Source organism: Rhipicephalus sanguineus, unplaced genomic scaffold (genome assembly GCF_013339695.2).
Source record: "Rhipicephalus sanguineus isolate Rsan-2018 unplaced genomic scaffold, BIME_Rsan_1.4 Seq1108, whole genome shotgun sequence".
NCBI classification, from domain to species: domain Eukaryota; kingdom Metazoa; phylum Arthropoda; class Arachnida; order Ixodida; family Ixodidae; genus Rhipicephalus; species Rhipicephalus sanguineus.
In genome coordinates, this window is record NW_023614337.1 from 319,216 (window position 1) to 346,157 (window position 26,942).

At 50.5% G+C, this 26,942-nt stretch overlaps 1 protein-coding gene across 1 annotated transcript; it reads left to right on the forward strand.

The window, feature by feature from the left end:
- On the forward strand, positions 1-26,942 carry LOC119376171 (tRNA selenocysteine 1-associated protein 1). The gene is made up of 10 exons (XM_049411369.1): positions 1-163; positions 347-444; positions 536-635; positions 1,114-1,169; positions 11,280-11,383; positions 13,529-13,676; positions 17,313-17,529; positions 17,774-17,885; positions 26,421-26,482; positions 26,836-26,942. The coding sequence occupies exons 1-10, from the start codon at positions 134-136 to the stop codon at positions 26,911-26,913; spliced, it is 1,005 nt and encodes a 334-aa protein (XP_049267326.1). The 5' UTR covers positions 1-133; the 3' UTR covers positions 26,914-26,942.

A 26,942-nucleotide genomic window follows, 5' to 3' on the forward strand; every position in this document is an offset into this window, starting at 1 on the left:
CATCGGGCAACATTGTTTTTCCACGCTGTTTATTTTCCGAAGTGCGCGAAACGGGCACGTAATTAACGTAATATAATAAAAGTAAGGCGTTTGTTGTTAATGGCTGCAGGATCAGCGACACAAGGAAATCATTATGTCTAAAGGGACGCTGTGGATTGGTGATGTAAGTTGATTTTTGTCTTCGCTTCCATATTTAAGTGGCGGAGTAACGCCGTAACTAGGCTTAGCGTGCGAAATGGGAACGGGGATTAGCCTGCGGTTGAGCGTGAGCTTGCCATTTCGCGAGATTGGTACGATTTGCCGGTTAAGGAGGGGTCTAGGAGTCGCGCTGCTATATTCTCGCCAGATTGAGCCTTACATGGATGAGGCATTCTTGAAGCAAGCCTTCGCCGTGATGGGGGAAACTTGCTTGTCCACGAAAATCATCACGAATAAGTTAACCGGGTAAGTGGCCCCACTCAACCCAACCCCCTACGCACCGGGCCTACTCGAGGGGCTCAACGTCTTGCTTGTGCTTGTTTTCACTCATTCGCAGACTCCCGTTGGGCTACGGCTTCCTCGAGTTCATTGACGAACACACGGCGCAGAGGATACTTCTCAAGTGCGACGGCAAGCCGATACCTGGCTCCAATCCTGTAAGAGTTGCTTTCTCAACTGCGTGAAATATATGTGTGCGCTCGCTGTACGCCAGCAAGTTTCTTGACGCAATTGCGAAGATGTTAAATTTAAGAAAAGCTTACGTGTCAAGCTCCCTTGCGTTATTGCAGTGCAGGTAACAAGCCTCGGTTTCTCTTGCGAGACGTATAAAAAAGTGCGCCTGCAAGCAGTAGCCTCGCAAGAGAAGAGGGGGTGTAATGTAATCGCACCCAGCGGGCTCACTTGTTCAAATTTTCTTTATCAAACTAAGTACGGCATGCGGTTTGTACTGATGCTGTGGAATCTCCACTTGAAGTAGGTCAAATTGTGAAGAGTATATTGTACCAGGCTTACAATCTGTAGCAGGACTTGGATTGATCTTTGACAGTGTTGAAATATATGTATTGTTTCAGGTGCTAACGTTGAAACAAATATTGATTTGAAATTCTTTTTTGTTTTTGCTGTCCACTTTTGCAGAGCAAAAAGTTTAAACTGAACCACGCTTGTCACAGCAAAGACGCTGCGCAACAGCAGTGAGTATCTTGGTTCCTTGTGTATGCTGTTCTAAAAGTAATTCCGCATTGTTCATTCTATAAAGATTTTAAAGCGGTACTGACACACGATTTTTCCTTTGTCAGTCTTTTGTGTCAAAAGAAAGGCCAAACCCTCAAGAGCCTAGAAAATGTAAGAGTAAGCTTGAGTGCGCTTGAAAAAATTGCAACATGTTTCTTAAAAGCTAGTTTTGGTTCTGTACTATGTCCTGACATCACGACAGTGTAGACACATCGTGTTCTTGTGATGTGCTTGCTCAAGATATCGTGATGTTTCCACAGCCACTCCATCCCACGCACCCATGTGGCAAGCAATGAAATTTTGTCTGCTCTTGGTCAGCGTACAGTTGCTGCCTCGCCTGTGTCGCACGCAATCGACCCATGATTGTTTGAGCACCGGGAATATATGGAACTATTATCTCCCGTTCTACAAGTGCAAGATTTCAGGGGGCACAATGTCGGTACCATGGCAACCAATTGAAAAAAATTGGCCGTGTATCTGCATGCTTCGCTGCAAATGTTGTCAAAAGATTATAGTCTTCTGCTGGCCGTACTACATGAATCCTGGTCTCATCCGCGGCCACCCGTGATGCTGTTCCCAGGGCCACTGCCAGGTGGCAACATCATATCATCGGCAGAGGACTTTTTCGTGCATAGCATTGCATTTTCAGTGCAGCCTAAGAAACACTAGGGTTTTTAGAATTACGTATCTATGTATTTTCTAGTAAAGGAACACACCGCCTACAGTGGCATAGCCAGGGGTTGGCTGACCGGGCAGCAGCCCCCCCTCTCCCCACGAAATTTTTTCGTACTGTCGTGTACCGCCGACCAAAACAGCCACCTGCGCCTGAAGTCATCCCAGATTTTTTCTAGAATTGCTTTCCATGGTCGAAAAGATATTTTGGTGCGAACATTGCTGATTTGACTGGCTGTCCTCACTGCGCCCGTGGCAGTCCTGTAACTGGCTGCGCAGCGCATGACCGTCAAAAATTCCCTGCAAGCATGCAAGCAGAGGCACAGCTCTATGGATTGCCATTGTGACGCGTTGACACGAGCTCCGCTCTCCCATGCTGAGCCATATTATTGTTGACTAGCTGGAAGCTCATGATTAAGCTATAGAGACGGTATTGTGAATGCAGCGTTGCGGCGGGGACGTCTTGAACGTGAAAGGATCATATCCAGCTAGCGGAGGGCCCAAAGAGGGGGTGGTCATATTTGACAGCTGGCTGCAGGGACGTTTCGTTCTCTTGCCCCTGTACGGACAGCGGGTAGTCGTTTTCGACAGACTTCTTGGTCTTTTTAATTAATGCACCTCATGCGTGGGCAAAAAGTACAGTACTTCAGAGTAAGCCCATTTCGTTGCTCTGAAGGGACAACTTGCAGAAAAGTTCCGTCGGTAGCACATGACACTGCACTAGGTTCCTTAGGTGGTTCGTGGCCTCCGCGATTAGCTCCCTAATTAGTTTCTCAAGTGAGCGCCACAGAAAAAGAAAGTGAGAGAAAAGAAAAAAAAAATCCAGCACATGTCCTCGTGAGGGAACCATGAGGATCATGCGAAGCAGTCGAGGGGGCGACATGGAGTTCAGTAAGAGCTTCCGTTAGAGTTTCCGTTTGCGGATTCGAATCGTTCGTCATGACGTCTCGCTTCGGCTTCCCGAGCCCTCATTGTATCCGTAGCTTCTTGCCGGCGTTTACGGCGCGCTTCCACTTCTCTAGCCCGGAGTTCGGGATCGGCTTGCCGCCGCTGCCATTTTGCGGCAGTGGCTCAAGCCCTCTTCTCATCCTCTGCAGCCTTTGCATTTGCATTGGCATTGGCGTTGCCGGTGGTGTTGTTGTTCATCATGTCACTGGAGAGAATGAAGAGTGGAGCGGGCGCAGGCCATTTTATACCGTTGAGCTACCGTGGCGCCTAAAGCGGGTGGCACCGAAACCTCGAGCTAAACCGGCGCATGGGAACAGAGCCAGGCACAGCCAGGCACCCTACCTCCCTCCCTCACTCCGCTGTCGCATGCACCACAACTGTGCCTGGCGCATGCGCAGCACAGAGAGGCGGTACTAGCGTGGACGGCGGAGTGAGGGAGGGAGGTAGGGTCGACCATAAGCTGCTTCGCATCTAAAAGAGGCGCTGCTTAAATCAGCAGGAGAGAAAACATTTAAAAAACCACGCTGTTGTAGTTGGGGCTTTTGTTGACGGCGCCCACTGTGCAGACTACAATGCACTGCACTATTCACAAAGAAAATGACACTGCCGGGATTCAACATGTCGGCACTAGCAACTTGATGCGGGCACACAGAGGGTGATGTCACTGCCTCGGCAGTGTATTTTCGGGAGGTTAGTCATAATTACATCACAGAGGGATTAGGCGGCACCCACAGAACCTTCGTTAAAAGGCTGCATTGTTGAGCTGTGCACGCTGTGTGCGAGAGCCAAGCACACTTTACGTTCGAAAGGTGGATGCGGGATCTGCTTTCCGAGAAAGGAACATTGCCGGGAGGGAGATACCCCTTTATCATGTGTCACTTGTGGTAGCCTCGATGCTCACTGGAGTCGAAGACTACCGCGGGTTCAGGCTTAGCGAGCCACAGGGCCGCGTCTACCGTCGCCTGCTTACGTTTAGCGCACCGCTCCTCGCGCGCTCAGCTAGCAAAGGTGTCGAGCGCCGCGCGGCATAAACACAGTGTTCGAGATAACACACACACAAACACTTTATTTGCCTTCTGCGGCACCCCTGCACACACACAGTACAGCGTCCGCTTCCGGGGCACGGGGAAGCAAAGGGCTTCCCACGCGGACGATACACCAAGGGGGACCGCGAGCACGTCGCAGCTGGCAATGGCGAGCTTTGACATGCCGCTCAGGAAAAGGTCCCTTGCGGCTATGCTGCGCACTCTCGCAGTGACCACTGGGCCTGGTCGCGAGAGCTAGGGCAATCTCTGTGCGCGTGGGCCTCCGGCAAGTGCAGCTCGGCGTGGTACGACCGCACACGAGCACTAGGCACCGCTCTTTGGCTTAACATACGAACCGGAGCTAACACTGAGGTAAACACGCCTGGAAGGATGCCGAGGCACCCAGGCAGGCTACAGTCCGGCAATTCCCAAAGGGGACGTCGGACCAAAAGGAAACGCGTGCTTACCCAGCGGCGTCCGAGGAGAGAGAGCTCGTCCCGGCGTGCACGCGCGTCAGTCACGCCGAATCTCGCGGCTCAGAGACCGTGCGCGTGCAGCGCCACCACGAGAGCCAGCGCGTAGCGCAAGATGACGCCACTTGCCGTCGCGGGAGAACGGGAGAGGGAAAGGATTCGCGGAACGGCGAAATGCCCGCGTAGTTACTTCGGGCGCACCTTGGATCCCCACACACTGCATATGAACGCCTTTCCGGAAGATGTCCCCTTACGTAAAGGACTTTAGAGTGCCCTTGTGTCAGAGCTATAAAGCGATGAAATGACTGTGTGCCACATGGGCTGGGAACGAAGACATCACTCAGTTTCCATGAGAAAATCGCAGATGCAGGATGCATACATCTCTTTAGACGCAAAAATGTTCCAAAAGATGGGTGAATTCATGGTTGTAGAAGGTCCACCCCGATTTAACAAAACAATTATTAACAAAATGACATGGACGTTTCGCCTCATATACACTGTTATGCCATTGCCTTGGCAGCCTCGACCGTCGACGCCAGTCGCCGTTCTCCCACGCTTCTCAGTGGTTGGAAACAACATTTCTGAGCGGGATGGAAGAGATAAACAGTAGCGTTCCGTGCACCTGTGGTGTCGTCTCTCCAATACCGTGCAGATCCTCTCACCATTCTGGCCTCATCCAGTCCAGGTGCGACTAAGTGGGGTCAACAAGCCGCCAATTCCCCAAAAAGGATCATCTGAGGTGTCAGTCTTCAGCCTCAAAGCGCTACGTTGTCAACTGGACATTGATTTTTGAGGTTCAGATGGGCTTTTCATTATGCACTTACCGGTGCTGCAGGATTGGTGGAATCGCGGCCACCGCATTGAGAGAAAGAGGAGGTGAACCCCAACCATGTTATTTAATCCGGTGCACTGAAGAGCGCTGGTGCCTGTTCACTGAGATCGAACGAGTAGAACCTCGTTGATACGTTCCCGCTGTACGATTTCCCGGCTCCTACGCTCGAAATCGCGAAAATTAAAAATAACCCAATACAGCTGTGTGTAATACGTTCCGGTTAATACGTTCCCGGAAAATACGATTATTCGGCAGCAACGTTCAGCACCGCGGAAAACTGCGGTCGTATCATACGTTTTGTAGTCAGAAACTCCCATTCAGGCGTGCAAAAAGAGCCCTCTTTCGCACTTGTGAAGCGCGAAGTGGCAGACAGTCGCCGCGCGGCGTCGGCGGCATGCCTTTACCCCTCCGCGCTTTCTCTGCTTTGCTCAACTGTCTCCTCGGCGTCTCTTCCGAATTGCTCGATCGTCCCCTCCGTGTCTTCTCCGAATTGCTCGATCGCCGCGCTCTGTCAACCACACACCGACCCGAAGGTAGGCGGCGACGCTGGCCGGCAAAATCTTCAAACGGTTTGCCGCGGAAACCCACATGCTGCCGCCGCATCGCCGCGACCCGTAACCATAGCAACGCCGCCATTGTGCCCAGTAAATATGGCCGATAATTTTCCCCACACTTTTCTCCCGGAGCGCATTCGTTTTTGGGTTGCTGGCTGGGCAATTCTGTCTACCAGCGGGCCGTCAGAAGCTGCCAGAAAAGACTTGTGCTGGAAGATATCTGGGAGGTTTCTGGTTATCAGACGCCAAAACGAGACGATGCGCGCTCGCCGCCATCTTTTTGAGGACTCGACAGATCGCAGTGCGGACGCTTGGGGACGTCACCTTCGGTTGCCATTACGCCGGGCGTTATCTTTTAAAGCCCGTTCCGCCGTGCGAGATGGTGCGATTACGAGTGGTGGCGAACATACCAGCGCATGTCTCAAGTTAAGACAGAACGCAAACTGATCAGCGCTAGTGTGCGACGTAGTATGCGATAGCCGCGAACAGCTGTCGCTTTCGGGGACGCTTATCACTTTCGCGAGATTTCGCATATCGTGCTGTACCGCGATTGTTACATGCACTGCGAAGAGTTGAGCTTGTTAAGCCTTTAGCGGGGCGGCAGTTTTCTTCACGGACGGGGCAAGTCACGTGTGATCTTGCGAACGTACGTGATCGCATCCCAAATGCGTATGCTCGAAAATATCACTTCTGCTCTTCGGCAAACCTAGCCCCATATTTCCAAGCGGCAATGCACAAAGAACCGACGCTCATGCGGCGCAATGTTTCGCATGCTGACACGGCGGTAGCGTTTCTTTACGTTTACGCTGGTTGTCCCAGAGTTTGATTTTGCGATATTCGGGTTGTCTCGGGATTTCAATGCACGTGACCACGACATTACTTTAGGTCAGGACCGGAACTAGCTGGCTGACCTCTGGCTGCCAGCGAGATGCCAGGAGTTTGAAAATCGAAGAGTCCCTCCATGTTTTAGATATGAAGCATCTTATAGCGGAGTTCAATCCAGTGGTGGTGGCGGTTGTGGTGTGCAGCGTGACCACCCTTACTGCGCATGTGCAAGCCCTCTCCACACACCTCCTCTCCGTCTCCCCTCCCTCTTTCTACTCCCTCTCTCCCTTTTCCCTCTCTCCACACCCCCTCTGAAACGCGGGCTCTACATGCCGCAACGCTGCTTCGCATCGCCTCATGGCCCCCCTTTTTTTTTTGAGAAATAAATGTTTTTTGCCCTTGCACCTCAATATGGGCTTGTCAGCCTCAATTTTTACTGGATTCGGATCGTACGTTTTCCCGGATCGTACGTTTATTTTCCGCGTTTTTTTTTTTCCGGAAACGTATCAACGAGGTTCTACTGTACTTGTGCATAGAGTATTTTCTTCCATCAATTTGTCCTGCTGACTGCTCCGGGCACAATGCCCCCTCGTGTCCACACTGGTCACGCCAAGTCGCAACAGCACCCATGCAGACCCCTGCACAGGACATAGCTTTGACCTAAACGATGTGACGACGTTGGCTCGGAATCGAAAGTGGGACAAAAGAAAACTCCCGTGACCATGGTTCATTTATCTTAAGCCATCGGCTTGCAGCAACAACTGCAGCCCCCAGCCAGAAGTTTACAAGGACGTATGTGACACTGGTCGATCTCCGCTTATTTGTTGCCAGTGTATACTGAGAATGCCACCTGCATAGGTGGCGAAACTAGACTCCCGGGAAAAGACTGCTCTGCAATCCCAACCGATGCAAGGCTCGCCAGCACTCTGCGGGACTGCTCAACTCCTTGGCTCTCGGGAGTGTGTGTGTGTGTGTATGTGTAATCTGCTGACTTGCCAGCCCCCCCCCCCCCCCCAAATTCTGGCTACGCCACTGACCACCTAATACTCGCAGATATGCATAATAATTGCTTTTTGATCGACAGTATTCACAAGTATGAACGCAGCTACCAGTTCAAGATGGCTGGGCGTTCAGCAATTGCTTAAACTTTGGCCGGGTGGCTGAATCGTGTGATAGACAGACAGACCAAAATTTCTGCCTTCAAGTATCCCAAGAAAGAATATCATCTTTAATAAAACGATCCCCTTACCTTGTGATCACTTTAGACTGTGTACTTGCGTGCACACATGGCAATAGAGCAGAAGTTCGACTTTGCTCGCTCGCTTGTCACTAAACTATGGTGACTCGATGGTGAGGAATGAGAAAGGCACGTGTGAGCGGCCATTTTGTATGTTTTTGCACCTGATGTAATCACAACTAGCCATACTGCAGCGTGAAGTCGCCAGAATTTTCTAGCTCGACGTCGTTCGAGTGTTGATGTCAGTAGGTTTGCTATGTGAAAATTCACTTCAGTGTCAAATTACGTTATCAGCATTTTCTAAACTTCACACTTGGTCAGAGATGTCTCTGTGTACAGGAGACTTGTATGACAAGAGTAAACTCAGCTTCGAAAGTTGGTGTCAGTACCACTTTAAACATACAGCAGAAAAGCATTTGTTGATATTTATTCAAAAGCACTCACAAGGTAATTATCCCAGCCTCATGAATGGACGAGTTGAGAATGCGCCAAGTGAAACATGCCTTTGCCGAAAGATGCACCACAGAACGAGAAGGCTGTTATGATGTGTGATGTTTTATTTCAAGCCAGCAGAATGTTGTCGGCAACTGAAGTTTTTATCTGTAGACAGCACATATGCATGCAGTCCACTATTTTGGGGCTTGGGGCCCTAAGACACTTTTAAAATAGACTAAAAAAGACATTACTGATCTGTAGACAAGGCTTATGTGAGTATGCAGCAAAGAATGTAGCCTCATGTCATAGAGAGACTAAAGTAGCTTTCTCGCTTATTTGCCCTTACCTGATCTGTCATCAAATGCATTCGCATTTTTACTGAAGAAATCTTGAAGTTGAGCGGTCCAAGGGCCCTTTCACTTTCATAAATACAAAAACCAGGGTGTCTACCGACCGGGAAAACCGGGAAAACCGGGAATTCTCAGGGATTTTGGGTAGTCTGGAAATTCTCAGGGAAAACTCAGGGAAATTGTGCTCCCATCAGGGAAAATTCACAGTAACTTTATTGAAAGGCAACGAAAGTCGCGGTAGCCCTGGCTCGATATTTTGTGAACGCATTTTTCTAATCAAACGGCCGCTGCAGCTGCGGGGAAGTGGCGCACCTCGATGCTGTCATCGCCTTCGGAGCGGTGGAGTGGGAGAGAATCAGGCTAATGCGCGGCATGCAGGAACCATGAACCACGACACATTGTATCGCGCAATGTTGTCAGGGTGTTGTGTGACTACGCGGTGTAGTTCTGTATTCTTTCTCGCGCGTGCTGTACGTTAGCGCCCGATATGGCGTTTTTGTTATCGCCGCGTGTCAAGTAACAAGCATGATTAGTTGTAGAAGCGGTAGCAGTAGATGTAACGAGCTTGAGTTATCTAGCAAGCGATCGCGATAGTTCAGGAAGCGGATGTCTTCGACAAGGCTGGTATCTGGCAAGCCATCCCGATCAGCGAGAAAAAAGACGACGCTTGTTGGCTGTTATCGGAGCGCTCACTCGCTCGGATACCGAGCTTCAAAGATGCTATTTAGGACTCCGTGAAGAATAGAATAAATTTCCAGACAAGAGCTAGCGTAACTCACAGCAAGTGAAAGCTTTTTTTTTTCTTTTTTTCCCGATGAGGGCACATGCTGAAACAAGTTTTAGGCAGTCGACCGATATTTTGGGGGGGCTGCAGCTCGCAATTACCAGCCACATCACGTGGATGTTTGCTACAAAGCCGAATTACAAAACTTTTCAGAGCCAAGGCATAGCGGCGACCGAAATTCGCGACTCCAGCACGGGTCCCATTGGCTCGATTCGGCGCGCAATGTCGGAAAACAGTAACGTTTCCACCATAATCGGATGTGCCGTAATTCAGGCTGTTACCGTGCTTTCATGAGATCTTAGCCCGCAGCTATATTGGTTTCTTTTTTTGCGATAGCAATTGTATAGACACTCCGACGCGAATTTTATGCCTTCGCCATGATCTTCCTTATCAAGTCCAAATCGCGATTACATCACCCCGCGCGTCGTATGCTCCATGCGCGAGTGAAAGCGCGCGAGCGCTGCCGACGAACGGGGCTTAAGCAGAGATGAAACGAGCCGACCGTCTCGTTCGCGTGATGAGCACATGGAGATAGGAGCCGGCGGGTTGGGGGGGGGGGGGGGGGGGGGGGGCTGCGTGAGTCCGACAGGAAGTGCGTACTTTGTAGCAGCGGGCGTGGTCGCGTGTGCCGCGGTATCTTTAGTGGGGATCAGCAGACGGCTCATACCTTTGCAGGTATTGTGCTCTAATTGCAAAACTTCCGTTGAAGCCATAGCAGTGGCGGATCCAAGGGGGGGGGGGCGTAGCGGCGATCCCCCCCCTTAAGCCAGCCCCCGCCCCCTCCCTTCAGTGCCTGTCGTCCACCTCCTTTGTCAGGCTGCCTGTTGAGTTGGCCCCCTTTTTCAGGTTGCTTTGCCTGCCACTACCCAAAAGGGGTAAAGAGAATCTTGTCCCTGCTCTCTACCTCTCTCATCACTCTACCTTTTCCTGCTTCCCTATGCACATTTACAACGAAGGCTTCTTACACACCGCCATAATCCCCTCTGGGCTGTTCTAAATAGGCGTGACCCACCAAAATGCACTGCTGAGCGGGGGCTTCAGCCTTTTTAAGGGCTTCAGCCTCTCAGTGCAGCGGCTGCATTTTCTGAAGGAGCGAGCTGCCAGCCTACATTCATATAAAATTCCTCTTTGTTGCTATCGGATTTACTGTTTTGCTCTCGCGGTGAAACTGTGACTCTTTTTTTCTAACGTGGGATGGTTTTCGATGTTTTGCATTCGTGGAGAGCAAATGGTTCGGCTGGGCAACATGGTAGCAAAGGCGTTGCATTGCTCTGGGCAACGCGCGAGGATTTGACAACAACCCGCAGCAGCAGAACAAGCGCAATTCCACAGTATATTAAACCCGCATTTGTTTCGTATATACATGTGACACTCGGCAAGGCATTTAACTGTGATTGCTGCACTTCAGGCTCAACAAAATTGATTTTTTTTTTCACGCAAAAAATAAAAAAAGTTTTTTCATGTTGCCATATTAGTTGAGCATTCTTGTGGCATTTTCAGTTTACGATTAATCCTTCAGTAACTATGCCTTGCATGAAAGGTCAAATTTCAGTTTAACGAAGTTTCGATATAACGAAGTGAGTTGCCGCTTTTACCAACTTCGCTATATTGAGGTTTAACTGTTCTATGTACTATTCAAATGGGATTAAGTCGTTTTTATTTTCTAACGTGCGTATTAGAGAGTGACATCACCGAGCGATATGGTCTCTACCCATCTTGACATAAAACAAAGTTCTGCTTCACTCAGGGAATTTTAGCAAAAACACTCAGGGAAAACCTGGAAAACTCAGGGAATTTAGAAAAGTCAACTCGGTAGACACCCTGAAAAACCTTACGAGTTAAAGCAGGTGTTACAAGTTACACATTTTATGAACTCATGGAATATTCAGTTTCATTGATAAAACATCAGTGTTCTCCTGCTGCATCTGTTTCCAGAATTGAGCATTCTGCCTTTATTGGAAACTTGACTCCGGAGGTTGATGACCTGGGCCTCTACACAGCATTTCATTCAAGGTTTCCATCGGTGAAAGCAGCAAAGGGTAAGTCGACATTCATCGTGAAAGCATAGATGAATGTTGTAACATGCCTTATGTTTGAAGGATTCTTCTACCTGCTGTTTGGCAATCCTGAATTATTTCGGGGTGCAATCACAAATGCACCATTCTTAGTCATAAAGTTGTAATAAAAATTCCTTAGTACAGCCGAATGTCTAAAATTGTACAGCATTTACCTACTGTTACGAAAAAAAAAGGTTCCCAAAGATAAGCAAGTTTTGTATCAAAATCCTGGGTGGGGGGTGGGATATCTAGAAGGTTTGAGGAGCCGAATATTGTGCTGCACCCTTGTGTGAAAAAAAAAAGTAAACATCGACAAAACATGGTGCATCATGTATGGGGAGAAAGCGCGCATATGGCAGAGAGAAAACCCACGAAATAGAACTCCTAACGCCCTTGTCGGACAGCCTCTGACGTGGAACCACTATGGCCGCATTGTGTTGTCAGGCAGAGGCTGACAGTGGACCGCTAAGGGTTAAAGCTAATGAGAAAACTGTACTTATATTATTATCCATGTGTTTTTCTTTTTCCCAAGGCTGCTTCAGGGGCATATAATACTTCTCGTTTTTAATGAATTCAGACAAAAGTAATGTTCCTTAGCTGTAGGCCAATATCTTATGGTGGTTCAAAGTATGAAAGTGTGAGTATGGGTCAGCACATACATTCATAGCTGAACAGCAGTTAACTCGTGTACTCGTGGCAACCGCTATTTTGCTTTCCACATTTAACTCGTGTACTCGTGGCAACCGCTATTTTGCTTTCCAGATTTGTTGGTGCGAGTTTTGCCATTCACTGTATAGTGTGTGGTACCTGCGTAGGTGCAGTGTGTGAGCCAGAATATTTTCTTGCATTTGACACCCTGCTAACTTATGTGAACAAATAAATGTTCTTTACAGCATGCTTGATGCAACCCTGGATTCCACAGCTGCCGATAGTAAGCACCTTGATCGTTGTAAATCGTGTGAATTTCTCGTTTGGTTACTGCTGCAAGAGCTGCTCGTATTATTTCGTAGAGGCTGTTCTGCACATGTGCTTACTAATGCTAATTGATTGTGGCGGCTTCAGGTGTCGTGGTGACGGGATGACTGTGGACGCTGACGACATGTATGCCTTTCAACATTCAGTACTTTTTTTCTGTGGGAATTTCAATGGCTGCGAAGCCTCGCGTGTGTGCATTTTCTTTCTTTCTCCATGGGCACTTACCAGTAAGGTGGACCCCGACAGACGCACATAAGGGGGTGAACATAGAGCCATGGCTCTCTTTTGGCCCGTTTCAGGCTGCAAAAGGCCTAGTGTGGTGTGTTAGCTGGGCATGTTGGTGCGGTGAATTTAGTTGGACAACATTAGCAGCAGTAAAGGGACCTTTGCCACATTTAGGTACTGTGACCCTATGACCAAACCTGTGGCCCGTTTGCAAAGGGTCAAATAGGATTTGGATGACAGGCAGGCTACTGTTGATAGTGGAGCATTAAGATTCTAATTCCTGTGCGCAAAAACTAAAATTGCATTGATCCGTCAGAATTAAATATCTTTCTTTGTTTAGCTTTTGCATATTTTGTCATCCCTTCTTCTTTTCTACAGTTTTCGTTTGTTAAAAACTCCAAACTTGTAGTGTGGAACTTTAATTGACTTTGGGGATCTCCTGGAGTAGCTCTGTTAAATCAGATGGTTCGGTGTATACATGATAGCAGATTGTTGCTGATGAATTGGCTACTTGCCAGGTGTCTTCCCAGTAGTACATGTGCTTGGTAACTGTTATGCAGATATATCATGCGATTCTTGATCAATGGCATACATACAGCTGTGAACACGGATGGCATAGAAAGGTAGCTAGTTGGTGTCAGCGTAACAACGAAGATCTGCAGCATGGTGCTTCATGTTGGTGGAATCCGATACCTTTGGCTGCAGTAATTGTAACGGTTCTGCCTTTATCCTAGCATTGACATTGCTTTGGGCCAACGCAGAATTTGCTTGTGGTGTGGGGACAGTACTGTTGTAAGGCACCCCCCCTTGTGTAGTTTGTGTGAGGCTGCCACCTTTTGCTGGTCAGGCCCCTGGAGAAGCAGCAGGTGTGAGTGGGTGCAAGCTTGTCTGTGGCCGGTGTGGTCCGGGCGCGGTGTGTTGTTTCAGTGGTGCTGGACGAGAGTGGCAAGAGCCGGGGCTATGGCTTTGTACGCTTCGGCAACCAAGAGGAGCACCAGCAGGCACTTGAGATCATGAACGGCTTCGAGGGGCTGGGCGGCAAGGCATTGCGCGTTAGCAGTGCCACCCCCAAAAGGTAGCCACCAGCCCTTCCACACCTTTGCTCCTTCTTTTGCTTGGAAGGGCATTGTCTGGGGTCATCATTGTTATCATCATCATCATCATCATGTTGTCCCGCTTACACAGAGCTCAGGTTTGCCAAGCACTGCAGCAAGTGCATGCATAAGTGGAAATGAGAATGGAAAGGGAAAGATGATGCTGTATATGTGTGCCAAACGTAATTTTCATGCCATGACTCTTGGTCACTGCATGTACTGCCACTTTGAAATGGAAAAAGGAAAAACAAAAGTTGTAACACCTCTGGCACCTGTTTAACATTCCCATGTGTGATTGGCACATATTAAGGTGCTAGAATAATAATAATAATATAAAATGAATAAGTGCATGAATGGGATCACAGTGAAATGTTGCATGAACTGGTAAACTTTGAAGTAAAAGTGAGTTTTTGCTTGTACTAATGTGGCAGTACTGTCACTCTGAGCATAGTGGCTGTACAAATTGACTGCTCAGCGAGTTACATATTGCATGGCAGTTAAAGGGACACTAAAGGCAAATATTAAGTCGACGTTGATTGTTGAAATAGCGGTCCAGAAACCTCGTAGTGCTGCTTTTGTGCCAAGGAAGTGCTTATTTTGAAATAAATCACGTTTTTAGTGTCCGCATCGCGTTAGCGCGCTTCAAATCTCCCGCCTGAAAATACGACTCTCATACTCACTGCTGCCGTGCCCAACGTTGCCCGCTTTTACTGCGCGGCCGCCGACACTAGCAGCAGCCGAGCGGAAGTAGCGGGACCCACAGTAGCAACAACGGGGCGCTGCGGCAAAGACTTGCTCGGATGGGCACATTCAAAGCCGTCACCAAGTTGCGGTTGGTCTCGTAATCCTCGAACAAGTGCAGCGAGCACACACGCAGAGGTTACTGTTTAGCACACTGGCGCAATGGCATGACATTAAGCCACTTCGAGCGTAGGGTTCATTCCGCGGCACCCAGTGAAAAGCCAACCGGTTTTCCTTGCGCAGCACTGGCGTTTGGCACCATTCGGGCATCCGGCAATATCACCACGCATGCGGCATTTTGTCGAACTTTCTGTCAGAGCGACTTTCACGAGCGCGCAAAACACGCACTGGCATACGCGATCCCGAAACTACCACTGAGACGGGCGAGGCACAGTTCGGCGAAAACGGAACCTTTGAACCATGTTTGAACCACGCGCGCCGTTCCCCATGGCAACGCCACGGAGGTTTTGTTTTCATGAATCAAGCGGAAACGAACAAACAGCATTTTATTACGTCTTTTGTTGCTCGGAATGTTCTTTTTTTTACTGCTGCAGTTTGATACTAGTGATTTATTGTAGGCCGACTTCCCTACGTCATCGGGATACTTCGAAAATGTCCCCACTCGTGGCGCTCATGTGATACATTTAGCTTAATTTCTCGGTAAGTAGGGCACTGCTGTTGATATATTTGCCGTTTTAGAAGTTGTCATACATTGGGCTTTCACTCTGACATAAATTGGTTATTTGCCTTTAGTGTCCCTTTAACCTAAATAGTGATGACACAAAATTTTAGACAGCATTAAGAGGCAAGGTGACAGTAATCTTGTTTAGAGGGCAGAATCTGATCGTTAAAAATTGTTAGTTCAAATTGAGAGAGATGAAATTAAGCTAGCTAAGTTATGTAAAATAAATAGTATGAGTAACTGGTTGTTTGTCAGACTAACTAAAGTAAGAAAAAAACGCACCAAGGAAAGGGGTACAAAAGCAGTTAAGGCTAGCTGAGGATAAGGTAGTGCGATGGGATAAGGAAATTGGCAGGCTTGTGGTGAAGTTGGTTCAAACAGGACAGGGGTGCTAATTTGACATTGCTAAAGGCTTTTATCATTCAGAAGATGTTGAATTGGCTAATGGTAACAATAGGCAGCATTTTTCTTGTTCATTTTGAATTAAAAGTATGGGTTTTTATGGTCTTGTGGTTCCATGGTCACATCACAAAAGCCGTAAAACAGAACAGCACACCTTCCTTATTTTTGTGATGGTTATCCTTAGTGGTGGTGCAGACTGGATCTCGAAACTGTTGCCTAAATAGTTGTTCCCGCAGAGAATGAGTTCCACCAATCTAATGGAACCAACAGGTCCATTCCCCTTCTCTCGTCTTCACATTTAGCTTATGTGTTTAAGTTTGTCAGTTAAAAAGATTGCTGTCATGCTAGGCTTCCGCTTTTCATATGAAGCTTTGAATGCAAATTTTAGGAGGCTTAGGGGCAAGGTAGGGCTTAGTTTCATTGCATGCAACATTGAATGTCTCATGTCCTAACCTTCTCCTCCTCATTGCATACAAAGCTTGTCTCCACCATCTTGCTGATTAGTCTTCTCACTTTGACAATATTTCTTTTTTTTTTGTGTAAATAATAATCGTATTTTTTTTTAAGAATGTCTTCTCTATTGTGGTTCTTTTAGTAGGTGGGATGCGGCAGCGATTTATAGTTACTATTGAAGAGCTTGTTCTTTGGTTAGGGTATAAGCTTGCTTAACGTGTTTTCCTGGCTACCATCCTTACTGTGTTTTTTTTTTTTTTTTTTTTTTTACCTTTGGAAGGTTGCTTCCTTGGTTGTAAAAACATGGGATGAACTTGAGGGCCCAGTCCTCTTTTTTTTTTTCTTCTACATTCTTTCTTATTTTTCTTTGAAAAATGTTTCAATGTGGGCTTGTTGACTATGTGTTGGAAATGTACTAACACTGAAAAGAAGGGTCGATTAGGTTCATCTGTGCCGCCACGATGCACATAGAAAGAAAAAACTCCTAGGGTCCCTTATGCATTTGCCTAACATAACTTGAAGGCAAAAGCCATATGGTTTGGCTGTTTTACTGTGTACTTCATATCGCATGAACACCGCTTGTTAAATTTTTTTAGTCACACGATCACTGCAAAGATAAAGTGAATGCTCAGGTGGTCATGTGGCCTTTTGTACCACGCACCAGCTTTTTGCTGAGGGACCTTTGTCATGAGCCATTTGAGGCTCTCGCCCTGAAATGATTACGTTACAGTTTTGCTTGTGGCACACTAAGCAGCAATACAGGGTGGCACTCTAAGTGGCACTCTAAGCAGCAATACATCGTTCCTGGGGGAAAGTATTCTCATCTTGTATGATTATGTATGAACGCTATCTCGCCCTCTTCATGCACAAAATGTAAAGCCTTAATAAGTTCACGTGCTACGTGACGCCAACAAGGCAGAAAAAGAGTGTTCCACACTCGCCGTCATGGCTACTGGCGGCGCTGACTGACGCTCCCACGTTTAAATGCACACATATACCCTATTGGACGGGGGATGGCCGCCGCGGTAGCTCAGTTGGTAGAGCATCGGACGCGTTATTCGAAGGTCGCAAGTTCGGTCCCTGCCCGCGGCAAGCTATCTTTTCGTCCACTTTTCGTTCTTCACAATTACCTTACATTTATTACTAAAAACATCCCCTATACTTTCCTTGGCATTATTGTCTGTTAGCTCTCATTAACCACACTAACCAGACAGTTGTGACTGTCAGGTTTTCTCCACGTCTGATTTTTATTTTTTCATCTTGCTTTATTCTTGAGAGCAACTGGCAGTTTTTAAGGTTGTGCTATCCCTCTCTCTCCTCTGGTTTGTTTTTCCGGCAGAAGCAACGTCCCAACTACGGTGAGCATGGCTACACCACCGGGTCAGCAGACTTACCAGCAGTATTACGGCAACTACGGCTACAACTACCAGAACTACTACAACCCCTGGCAGGGCTATCAGCAGTACTACGCTGGATACCAGGGCTATCAGGGCTACCCAGGCTACTATGGACAGCAGCCAGAGTATCCACAGCACACCGATCCATCAGCTGTCGCTGTGAGACTTTTTTTTTTTTTTTTTCATTTCATTTGATTTATTTACCCTAAGGGCCCAGTATCAATATCAGTTCATTATCGTGAATTGTTCAAGGTACAAAAAAATATAAATGAATTGTCAAGATTGCAGCATTCTTTCTTTATACACTGCTTTTGGTCATCGTTAGAGGAACGAGTAACGTAATAATGCAGTAGAAGCAAGTTAGCATTGCCTCTGGCATAGTAGCTGTGATGTCCTTGTGCAGCACACTGGTTACGAGGATGCTGCGACTGCTGCTGCGGCAGTGCCCCACGGCCCGAACCCACCTTTGCCTCAAACGGCGCCCCCAGCACCAGAGTCGGACAACGAAGTCGAAGGTGAGCTTGTCGGGCATAACTTCTTAGTACAGTACACCCTTTTCTCAATTGTAAAGCTAGCTTTCCTGCTATGCAGTTTGCCCAACTAATGGCGGCTAGTCACTTACTGCAAACAGCGTGATCACGTGAATTTCGCTTACGCTACGACGTGGAAAATGTAGACTCGGCTCTCTTGACATAAACACGCATAATAGACAAGCCCCAGCATATGCAACTAGGACCTTGTCTCCATTCTGAGCAAGACAGGTGCCGCCATTAGTTGGGCAAATATGCAGGCCAGGGAAGCGCACTTGCGGATTATAAAAAGGGTCTGTTGTCTCAGATGTTTCAGAACAAACTTTAAAGTTTCTGTCATTGATTCACTTTTTCCATTCCTGCTACTCTCGGTGGATGTTTATTACTATAGTCATTGTGATTATTACTTGGGAAAATATTAAAAAGTAATTTTAAGTAGAGTTCACTAAATCTCACTTTTCTGGTGTGATGTCTAGTCAGCTCTTGGGTGGAAAATTGGCCTTCAGGAAGTTTCCTGCTGATGAAATTTGGCAGTCTTGGCATTGTCATAGCTCATGTAGTGGCAGCACCGCACTTTTAACGTGCAACACTAAAAGTGAGAGAACAAGCAAACGTGGAAAACCAGCTCTGTGATTCGTTACTGTGACCACGTGCGTTGGAAGTGTTGGCTGATGCAAATTTCAATCGCTCTGACATGCTTGTACTAGACTGTGACGCTGCTTGCATTCTTTTGTTAATGAATCCAAAATGCGAAATTGTTTAAAGGGCCCCAAACCACCTTCAATATATATATATATATATATATATATATATATATATATATATATATATATATTTTGATCATTTCAAGTAAACACTCGCATAGAGTTCAGAATGCCGTCACAATCAACGGTGCCAAACGTGGCAGCGCTGCGAGCCAAGAAATAAGAAAGACACCAAAAAATAAGAAAGACAATCCTGTGCTTCTCTCCGGTTCTTTCGGTATACCCAGAGTTGGTCGTGACATCACCACGCATATCTTCTCATGTCAGCAACAGCGAAAACCTGTTAGTCTGCCCTCAAGAACACATGCTCCCCACGAGGAGGAGAGAGGAGCCCACAAATGGAGCATAGTGAAGGAAAGCGAGAAACGTGCGAGGGCTGCTTTTCGATCATAAAACGCGTGTAACTTGTGGGGATCCGAGGCGCGCCTATACCGGTCTGCAAAGGCAGCCGGTCGTCGCCCATGCATGCAAAGGCGTTATGCAATGAGCAACAGCTAACCTCAGCCCAGGCCCACAACTGCTGCTAATTACTCTACAAATAAAAAAATGAAAAAAAAAGAAATAATAACACAATACACTTGAAATACACTATACTATACAATATGGTGCTACGGAAGGGGGTAAAAGAAATTAAGACGAGTGTTCGTGATGCTCACACGGGAGAGCGTCCACGGCGCGGGGGGAGGCGGTGCGTAATGTTGCTGGCCAGAGTGCGAGGCAAGAGGCCTGTTTGATGTCCGCATGCCCGGAACGGGCTCACCTTCGGCTCGTCTCTAGTCGACAGACCCGCGAGTCCGACGAACGCCGCTTCGGTGGTGGTTCGGAGGTCCCGAATTCCAGGCTGGATGACCAAAGACCTCGCTGGGACAGCCGGTCCTGCTGTAATCCTGACGCCAAACCAAATTGGTGCAAGGCGTCCCGGCGTCGGCAGAGAGCCGGGCGCAGCTGCCATGTCAGCTAGCCTCGCGCAGCAGCCGTGAGGCAACGGCAGCAGGCTTCTCGACGACGGCCGAGACAAGGACACAGCCGGGCGTCCGCCTGACGTCAGCGGGTTCCCGAACACCTCCAGGGTCCACGGCGATAGGGTGAAGGTGGTTTCCTATGGTGTCGTCACCACGCCGCACACTTCCAGGGCACGCACAGATCCACCACGCACGTACACACACACACACACACACACAGCTCCGAAGACGGGCTTCTCCCAACGCGCCACGCGATGGAAGGCGCGTAGCGTCCTTCGTACCTCTCCCCCCGCATAAGCACCAGTATGCACGACCCCTTCCGCAGGCAAAGAAAAAACACGCGAAAAGCAAACAAAACAAAATGACACTCCATACGCGAAAAATACGAGAAAAAAACACATCAAGTAAACATGAACACTCAAACAAACAAAAAAGCAGCAAACTGGGCGGGGCCGACTTCTTTGCGAGCACAGGCCGTAAAGAAGTTAGGCACTGAGGCTAGATAGTGAGGGCCTTCGGTTGCGGAAATAAGTCCGCCGTCCGGCGCGAAATCACTAAGGTGACCGCTTCCTCAGATTATACCGGTGCGTGGTCCGAATGCGGTCCGCCGTCCCGGGTGTGCCCCGTTGCTTGCGCGCAGTGCCACTGGGCGCTGGCGGAGCTCGTCAGACCTCGACGCAAAGGCTTTCAGGTCTGCGATGTGGGCACGGCTGAGTTTTCCCGAAAGGGGATCTTTCAGCAAGTACGCGAGCGGAGTCCAAGCTTTCTCCACTCGGTACGGACCAAGCCACTTAGGAGCGAGCGAGGCTGAGAACCCCTTGCTCGCGTCGCTAAGAGCGTGGTTGCGCTTCAGGACAAGATCACCTACCTTAAATGAAAGATGGCGATGTTTCCGGTCATACTGGGCCTTCTGCGCAGCCCTGGCCGATGCCAAACTCTGCCTTGCTCTACTGAGAGCTCGACAAAGCCTGTCCCGAAGCTTTGATGCGTAAGCAGAACAGTCTGCTGGTGCTTCCTCGTCTCCGAGCTGGCATTGCATGACACTGGTCACCGGATTTGCCAACTCCCTTCCGAAGTTGAGGAAAGCAGGAGAGAAACCAGTAGAGCGACTCTCGGAGGTTCGGATTGCGAACGCGAGCTCACTCAAATGGTCTGCCCAGTCTTTTTGACTTTCGGCAAAGGCCGCCAACATCGGTTTGAGCGTACGATTGGTTCGCTCCGTCAAATTGGACTGGGGATGGTAGGGCGAAGTGGTGCAGTGATTAATTCCTAGGGAACGGCACGTATCACCAAACACCCGAGCGGTGAAATACGACGCGTTGTCAGTATCAGCTTTCCGGAAAGCCGAACCGACAAAACACTTCCTGCAGCCTCTCAGCACCGCTCGCGCTGTCACCTTCCGAAGCGGAACAACTCCACCCACTTCGAAAAATGATCCACGACTACCATCAGATGTATGAACCCCTGCTTGCTTCTGGGGAACGGCCCCATTAGATCGCAGGTGGCTACTTGCCACGGACGCTCACTGACAATCGGTTTCATCAGGCCGGGCGGCTTGCCACCCCTTGATTTCACCGCTTGACAGACATGGCAGGAACGGCAATAGCGGAAAATGTCACGCTTCATGCCAAGCCAGGTCACAGTCTTGCTCAGTTTTGCAAAAACTTTGGAGCCACTCAGGTGACCGGCCATGGGTTCGTCGTGAGAGGATCGCAACAGTGCGGCTCTCAGACTTTTGGGCATAACCACCTTAAACGGGTCCACGGACTCCTCATCGGTGGCTATGTATTTCAGCAGGAGCCCGTCATGGTCCAGCAAGTATGTATCCGCGGGGGACCCAGCGACACACGCCGGTTCCCGTCCCCCTGCGCCCGCCGCACTACCAGCAGCGTCACGGCGCTCCGTCTCCCTGAGACCGTCGCTCAACTCGCGACAAAACGGATCATCTTGCTGGGCCTTCAGTAGCTCTTGCCTGCTGAAAGCGATTCCCATTCTCCCAAAGGGGAGCCTGGTATCGTTACTCAGGACTGCAGCCATCGCTGCCGCTTGCGTCGGCGTCATGGGTTCGCTTCGTGTTGCTCACCCTCTCGCCCGCGTCGCGGCGCGCTGCTTGCCTGGCTCGCGGAAAGGGTTCGCTCGTCGGCGCACTCACCCTTCTCTCCGCTCGGCGGCTCGGCCGCCGTTTCGCCCCCGACGCTTGCTTGCGCAAAGGCACCGCTAGCGGTTGTCGCACCGAATCCAGGCTCCCGGTAGACACTGGGGCACGGATAGCGCGTCAGCTACCACGTTAGTGCTCCCCTTCCGATACTGCACTGAAAAGTCATAATGCTGTATTAAGAGCCCAGCGCGCCAGCCTGCCCGCAGGCTCACGGAGCCGCATCAGCCAGCTTAGCGCGCTGTGATCTGTTTGCACCACGAACTTCGTCCCATCCAGGTAGACGTCAAACTTACGCAGTGCAAACACGATGGCGAGACACTCCCTCTCAGTCACGGAATAATTCTTCTCCGCGGGTATCAGCGAGCGGCTGGCAAAGGCCAGCGGCTGCAACACGCCATCGTATTCCTGTAGGAGAACTGCTCCTAATCCCAGATCACTCGCGTCAGTCTGGACAACAAACGGTCTGGTCAGGTCGGGGAGCTTGAGCTGCGCTGTCTCCGCAATGGCGCTAGACAGATGGCAAAACGCCTCTTGCTGCTCAGGTCCCCATCGCCACACGGACTTACCCAAGAGCTTGGTCAAGGGCGCCTGCACTCGGGCACAGGACGGAATGAACGACCGGTAAAAGTTGGCCATTCCAAGAAAGCGGCGCAGGCCGCGTACGTCCTTGGGCACGGGGAAATCGAGGATTGCTCGAAGTTTCTCCCGGTCTGGCTCAATGGAGCCTTCGCCCAGCGTAAACCCAAGTAACTGAACTCGAGTCTGCGCTAATTGGGCTTTCGCGGGATTTAACGTCATCCCGGCAGCCCTCACCCTCCCGAGCACATCGGCAACATGGGCCAAGTGCTCTTCGAAGGTTCGTGAATAAATCACGATGTCGTCGAGGTAGCACATGCAGTATGACCACTTTGCTTCCCCGAGGACGCGGTCCATGAGTCTCTGAAAAGTCGCAGGAGCATTACAAAGACCAAAGGGCATACGAGTGAACTCAAACAACCCTCTGTGGGAGGTGAACGCGGTCTTGCACCGGTCACGCTCATCCATCCGGACCTGTAGGTAACCTTTGGAGGCATCTAACGTGGTGAAGTACCGCGCAGTGCCGAGGTTTCCTACGATGGAGCTAATCGTGGGGAGCGGATAGGCATCCTTACGAGTCACTCCGTTCAGACGGCGGTAGTCTACGCACAGGCGATGACTGCCATCTTTCTTAGGCACCAACACAATTGGAGACGCCCAGGCGCTGGACGAACGGCGAACAATGCCAGCTGAAAGCATATCGTCCAGCAAGCCGTCAATAACCTGCCTCTTGGCCAGGCTGACGGGCCTGGGGTTACACTTCAAAGGAAGCGCGTCGCCAGTTTCGATCGCGTGGCTCACCAACTCAGTACAGCCCGGCTGATCGGTGAAGAGCTCGTCGTACTCGCGTAACAGTGCCGACAAACGAGCCTTCTGTGTATCATCCAAATGAGTCGCACAGGCGGTCAAAGGATGCGGAGCCTCTGCGTGTCGTGCCGCTCGATCCCGATGGGGATTTTGAGCCGACGAGCGCATAGCGCAGGGGCCTGCCCCCGAACTTTGCACGCGACACGGTTCCGACGCCTCTACTGCACAGGCAGTTGTATACGCCGGCGGGCTGATGAACGGCTTGAGCTGGGAAAAAGGTCCGTCGCGATAGCCGCCATTCGCAATGTCCACAACGATACCGGTTTTTAGGAGAAAGTCCCGACCGAGAATCACAGGAACACTGAGCCCTGGAAGATGAACGAAACGCGTGCGTCTCCTTCGATCTCCCCATGTGACAGTCAACCTTGCGGCGCCAGCCGACTGGGCCACGCCTTTCGCGAGGGTGAATGTCGTTCGGCTGTCCCGCAAGCGCACCGAGTGCTTCCGCAAGTGGGACAAAACCTGTTCGCCAAACAACGAAGCGCTCGCGCCCGTGTCTAGCAACGCCGAAAATTCGCGGCCGGCAATAATGACCGAAATAAACGGCGCGTGCGCACCAGCAAGACTGCTTGCCCGGTACGCGGAGGGGAGAAGCAAGGGTTCGGCCGCTCGTGCCTTCACGAACGACCCGCGCCCCCGTTTCCCTGCCTCACAGGAGGCCTAGATACGGGACACTCCCTCGCTATGTGCCCTCGCTCGCGGCAGCGGAAGCAGCGCATTCCGTCGGGAAAGGGAAGATGCGCCGTCGCGGCCCCTCTCCCGAGGAGGAGCAGCCTCTAGCGGCAGGGGTCGGTTCGCCTGTTGATCAAAGGATCTGTTATGACGAGTGTCACCCTCATCGATGCGCTGGGTCGGATAGCGTCCCTGCTCGCGCGCGTCGAGTTGCGGTGCAGCACAGGCTGCTGCGCGCCTCGCGTACGCGTAGGGATCTAGAGCGCGATCGCTCAGCTCCCAACTGTGCCCGCTTCTAGCGGGAGCCGCAAAGGCAGCTCCGGCGGGCTGTTGCCGTTGGGGAGGGCACGGCCCCTCCCCACGCGCAGCGCGGTTCAAGGGCCACGCTGGCTGGCGGTGGCGGGCGATAGGCGCGCGCGGCGAGAATGTCGCCTTGAATGCGCTTCGCCTCGGCGGCCAATTCCTCTAAATCTCGGAAGCGGCTGCCGCGCAGGTACGCCGAAAAGGTCGGATGCGCCTGCCTATCACCCGTTCGACGCGTTCCTCGTTCGAAGCTCTGGGCTCAGCGATAGAGAAAAGGTCTTCCATCGCGCGTACGTACTCCTGAAGCGACTCATCAGGAGCTTGCGTGCGGAGCTCGAGCTCGCGCCGCATCCTACTCTCGTAGTCAGCGGGTAAGAATTCGCGCAGGAAGGCCGCGCGGAACTCATCGAGGGTTGCTGCTCGGTGGCCTGAAAGCCGATACCACCTCGCCGCCGTGTCAGTCAGTGCAGCCGGGACGACGCGTCCGAGCACCTCCTGATCGTCCAGACCCATGGCTCTCTGGTAACGTGTGAGGGAGTCCAGGTAATCGCGTGCACTTTGCAGATCACCGTACCCGCTGTAGGTCGGAACGGCCAACATGACAGCGGGATGAGTGCGTTTCGGAACAGCCGAAAGCGTTTGGACTGCCCCTGTGAGCGCCTGTATCATTTGGGCGGCATTTTGCAGCAGCGTCTGTGCACCCTTCAAAGGAAGCTGTCTGCGTTAACGGCGCGTTCGAGCGGTGGGGAACTGTCTCCGAGCTCGATAAGCGGCGCGGTTTCAAAAGGGATACCGGCCGGCGTCGCGTTCTCGGGGAGCGCCTGTTGCGCATGCTGCTCGAAGGGGGCACTGGCCCTGTTTCGAGCAAAGCGGTATCTGCTAAAAACGACAGCGGACAAAACTCACGCCTAGCAGACATAACGCGGGTAACACGGCGAGCCTGATACGCAAAGGCGTGCTGACTCGACTAAGTCTAATCAAAGGCTTAATGAGCCTTTGATACCGCGTTGGGCGCCAGTGTGGTAGCCTCGATGCTCACCGGAGCCGAAGACTACCGCGGGTTCAGGCTTAGCGAGCCACAGGGCCGCGTCTACCGTCGCCTGCTTACGTTTAGCGCACCGCTCCGCACGCGCTCAGCTAGCAAAGGCGTTGAGCGCCGCGCAGCATAAACACAGTGTTCGAGCTAACATACACACAAACACTTTATTTGCCTTCTGCGGCACCCCAACACACAGTACACGTCCGCTCCCGGGCACGGGGAAGCAAAGGGCTCCCGCGCGGACGATACACCAAGGGGTTCCGCGAAGCACGTCGCAGCTCGCAATGGCGAGCTTTGACACGCCGCTCGGGAAAAGGTCCCTCGCGGCTATGCTGCGCACTCTCGCGATGACCACTGGGCCTGGTCGCGAGGGTTAGGGCAATCTCCGTACGTGTGGGCCTCCGGCAAGTGCGACTCGGCGTGGTACGACCGCGCGCGAGCACTAGGCACCGCTCTTTGGCTTCACGTACGAACCGGAGCTAACACTGAGGTAAACACGCCTGCAAGGATGCCGAGGCACCCAGGCAGGCTACAGTCCAGCGATTCCCAAAGGGGACGTTGGACCGGAAGGAAAATACGTGCTTACCCAGCGGCGTCCGAGGAGAGAGAGAGTTCGTTCCGGCCTGCACGCGCGTCTGTCCCGCCGAATTTCGCGGCTCCGACCGCGCAGCGCCACCACGAGCCGCGGAGCGCAAATGGCGCCACCCCGTCGCGGAGAACGGGAGAGGGAAAGGATTCGAAATGCCCGCGCAGTGGCTTCGGGCGCGCCTCGGATCCCCACAAACTCCACTATTGCGGCACTACATGTTTGTTGCAGACTCGCGCACAACTACAGCACCACAACTAACTTTCGGCCTCTGAGTGGTTAGGTGCCCTTTAATGTAGCATTTAATATGGCACATGCTCATGTTGAAAAAAAAGTAATGGAGAAGAAAAGCAAGGAAGGGAGAATTTGTTTGCTTGTATTCAGCCCCCCTCCTCCAGCTCACTCCTTGCAGAATTCTGGGGAGAACCCTGGTGTGAACTATATTGCTTAAACTGCACTGGTTGGGTGTCTGTTCGTATCGGTCATGCTGTGTGTTTTGTGCACGAGTTTTTTACCACTCCAAGCAAACCTGCTCTGATTGCTTACTGATATGCACTGATGGCAATACTGTTTGTACCCCTTGGCTCTTCTAGACCACGACATGGGCATGCCGGACGTGGAGGCCAGCAACAAACTCCTCCTGGCTCGATCTGAGGTGATCCACCAAAACCAGTTTTCGTAGAATGTTTTTTTGTTTTTTTTTTTTTTTCACGCTATTCGTGGCAGTTTTAAAAATGCATATGTTGGTGGTGGTGTTTGTGGTGGATAGGGTTAGGAGAGAAAGAGAATCTGAGCACATTGTTTGGAATCAGTTCTTCGTAATATTTATTTTCAGCTCAGCTATGATTCTATTGCATCCTTATGAGCTGACCTGCATGAGAAGAAGAAAAGATGATTCACCGTGTCAGTTTCAGTGCACTGTTGCACTTCTGGAAATGCATGAGGCTAGCTTTCAGTGCAGTCGTGCTGTTGATCTTAGCTCTGATGTGCTACTTTCATTTGATGCAGGACCTGTACTCGGCATTTGACAGCAGTCGGTGGCTCCCAACAGAAGGACTGGACCCACCTTTGGTCTCTGTCAAATGATTTTTGAAATAAATAGCTGTACTTGTCCA

Coding starts and splice junctions, on each gene's coding strand:
- LOC119376171 (XM_049411369.1), top strand. CDS start 134: ATGTCTAAAGGGACGCTGTGGATTGGTGAT. Junction 445..535: donor ATCACGAATAAGTTAACCGG/GTAAGTGGCCCC, acceptor ACTCATTCGCAG/ACTCCCGTTGGGCTACGGCT. Junction 636..1,113: donor CGATACCTGGCTCCAATCCT/GTAAGAGTTGCT, acceptor CCACTTTTGCAG/AGCAAAAAGTTTAAACTGAA.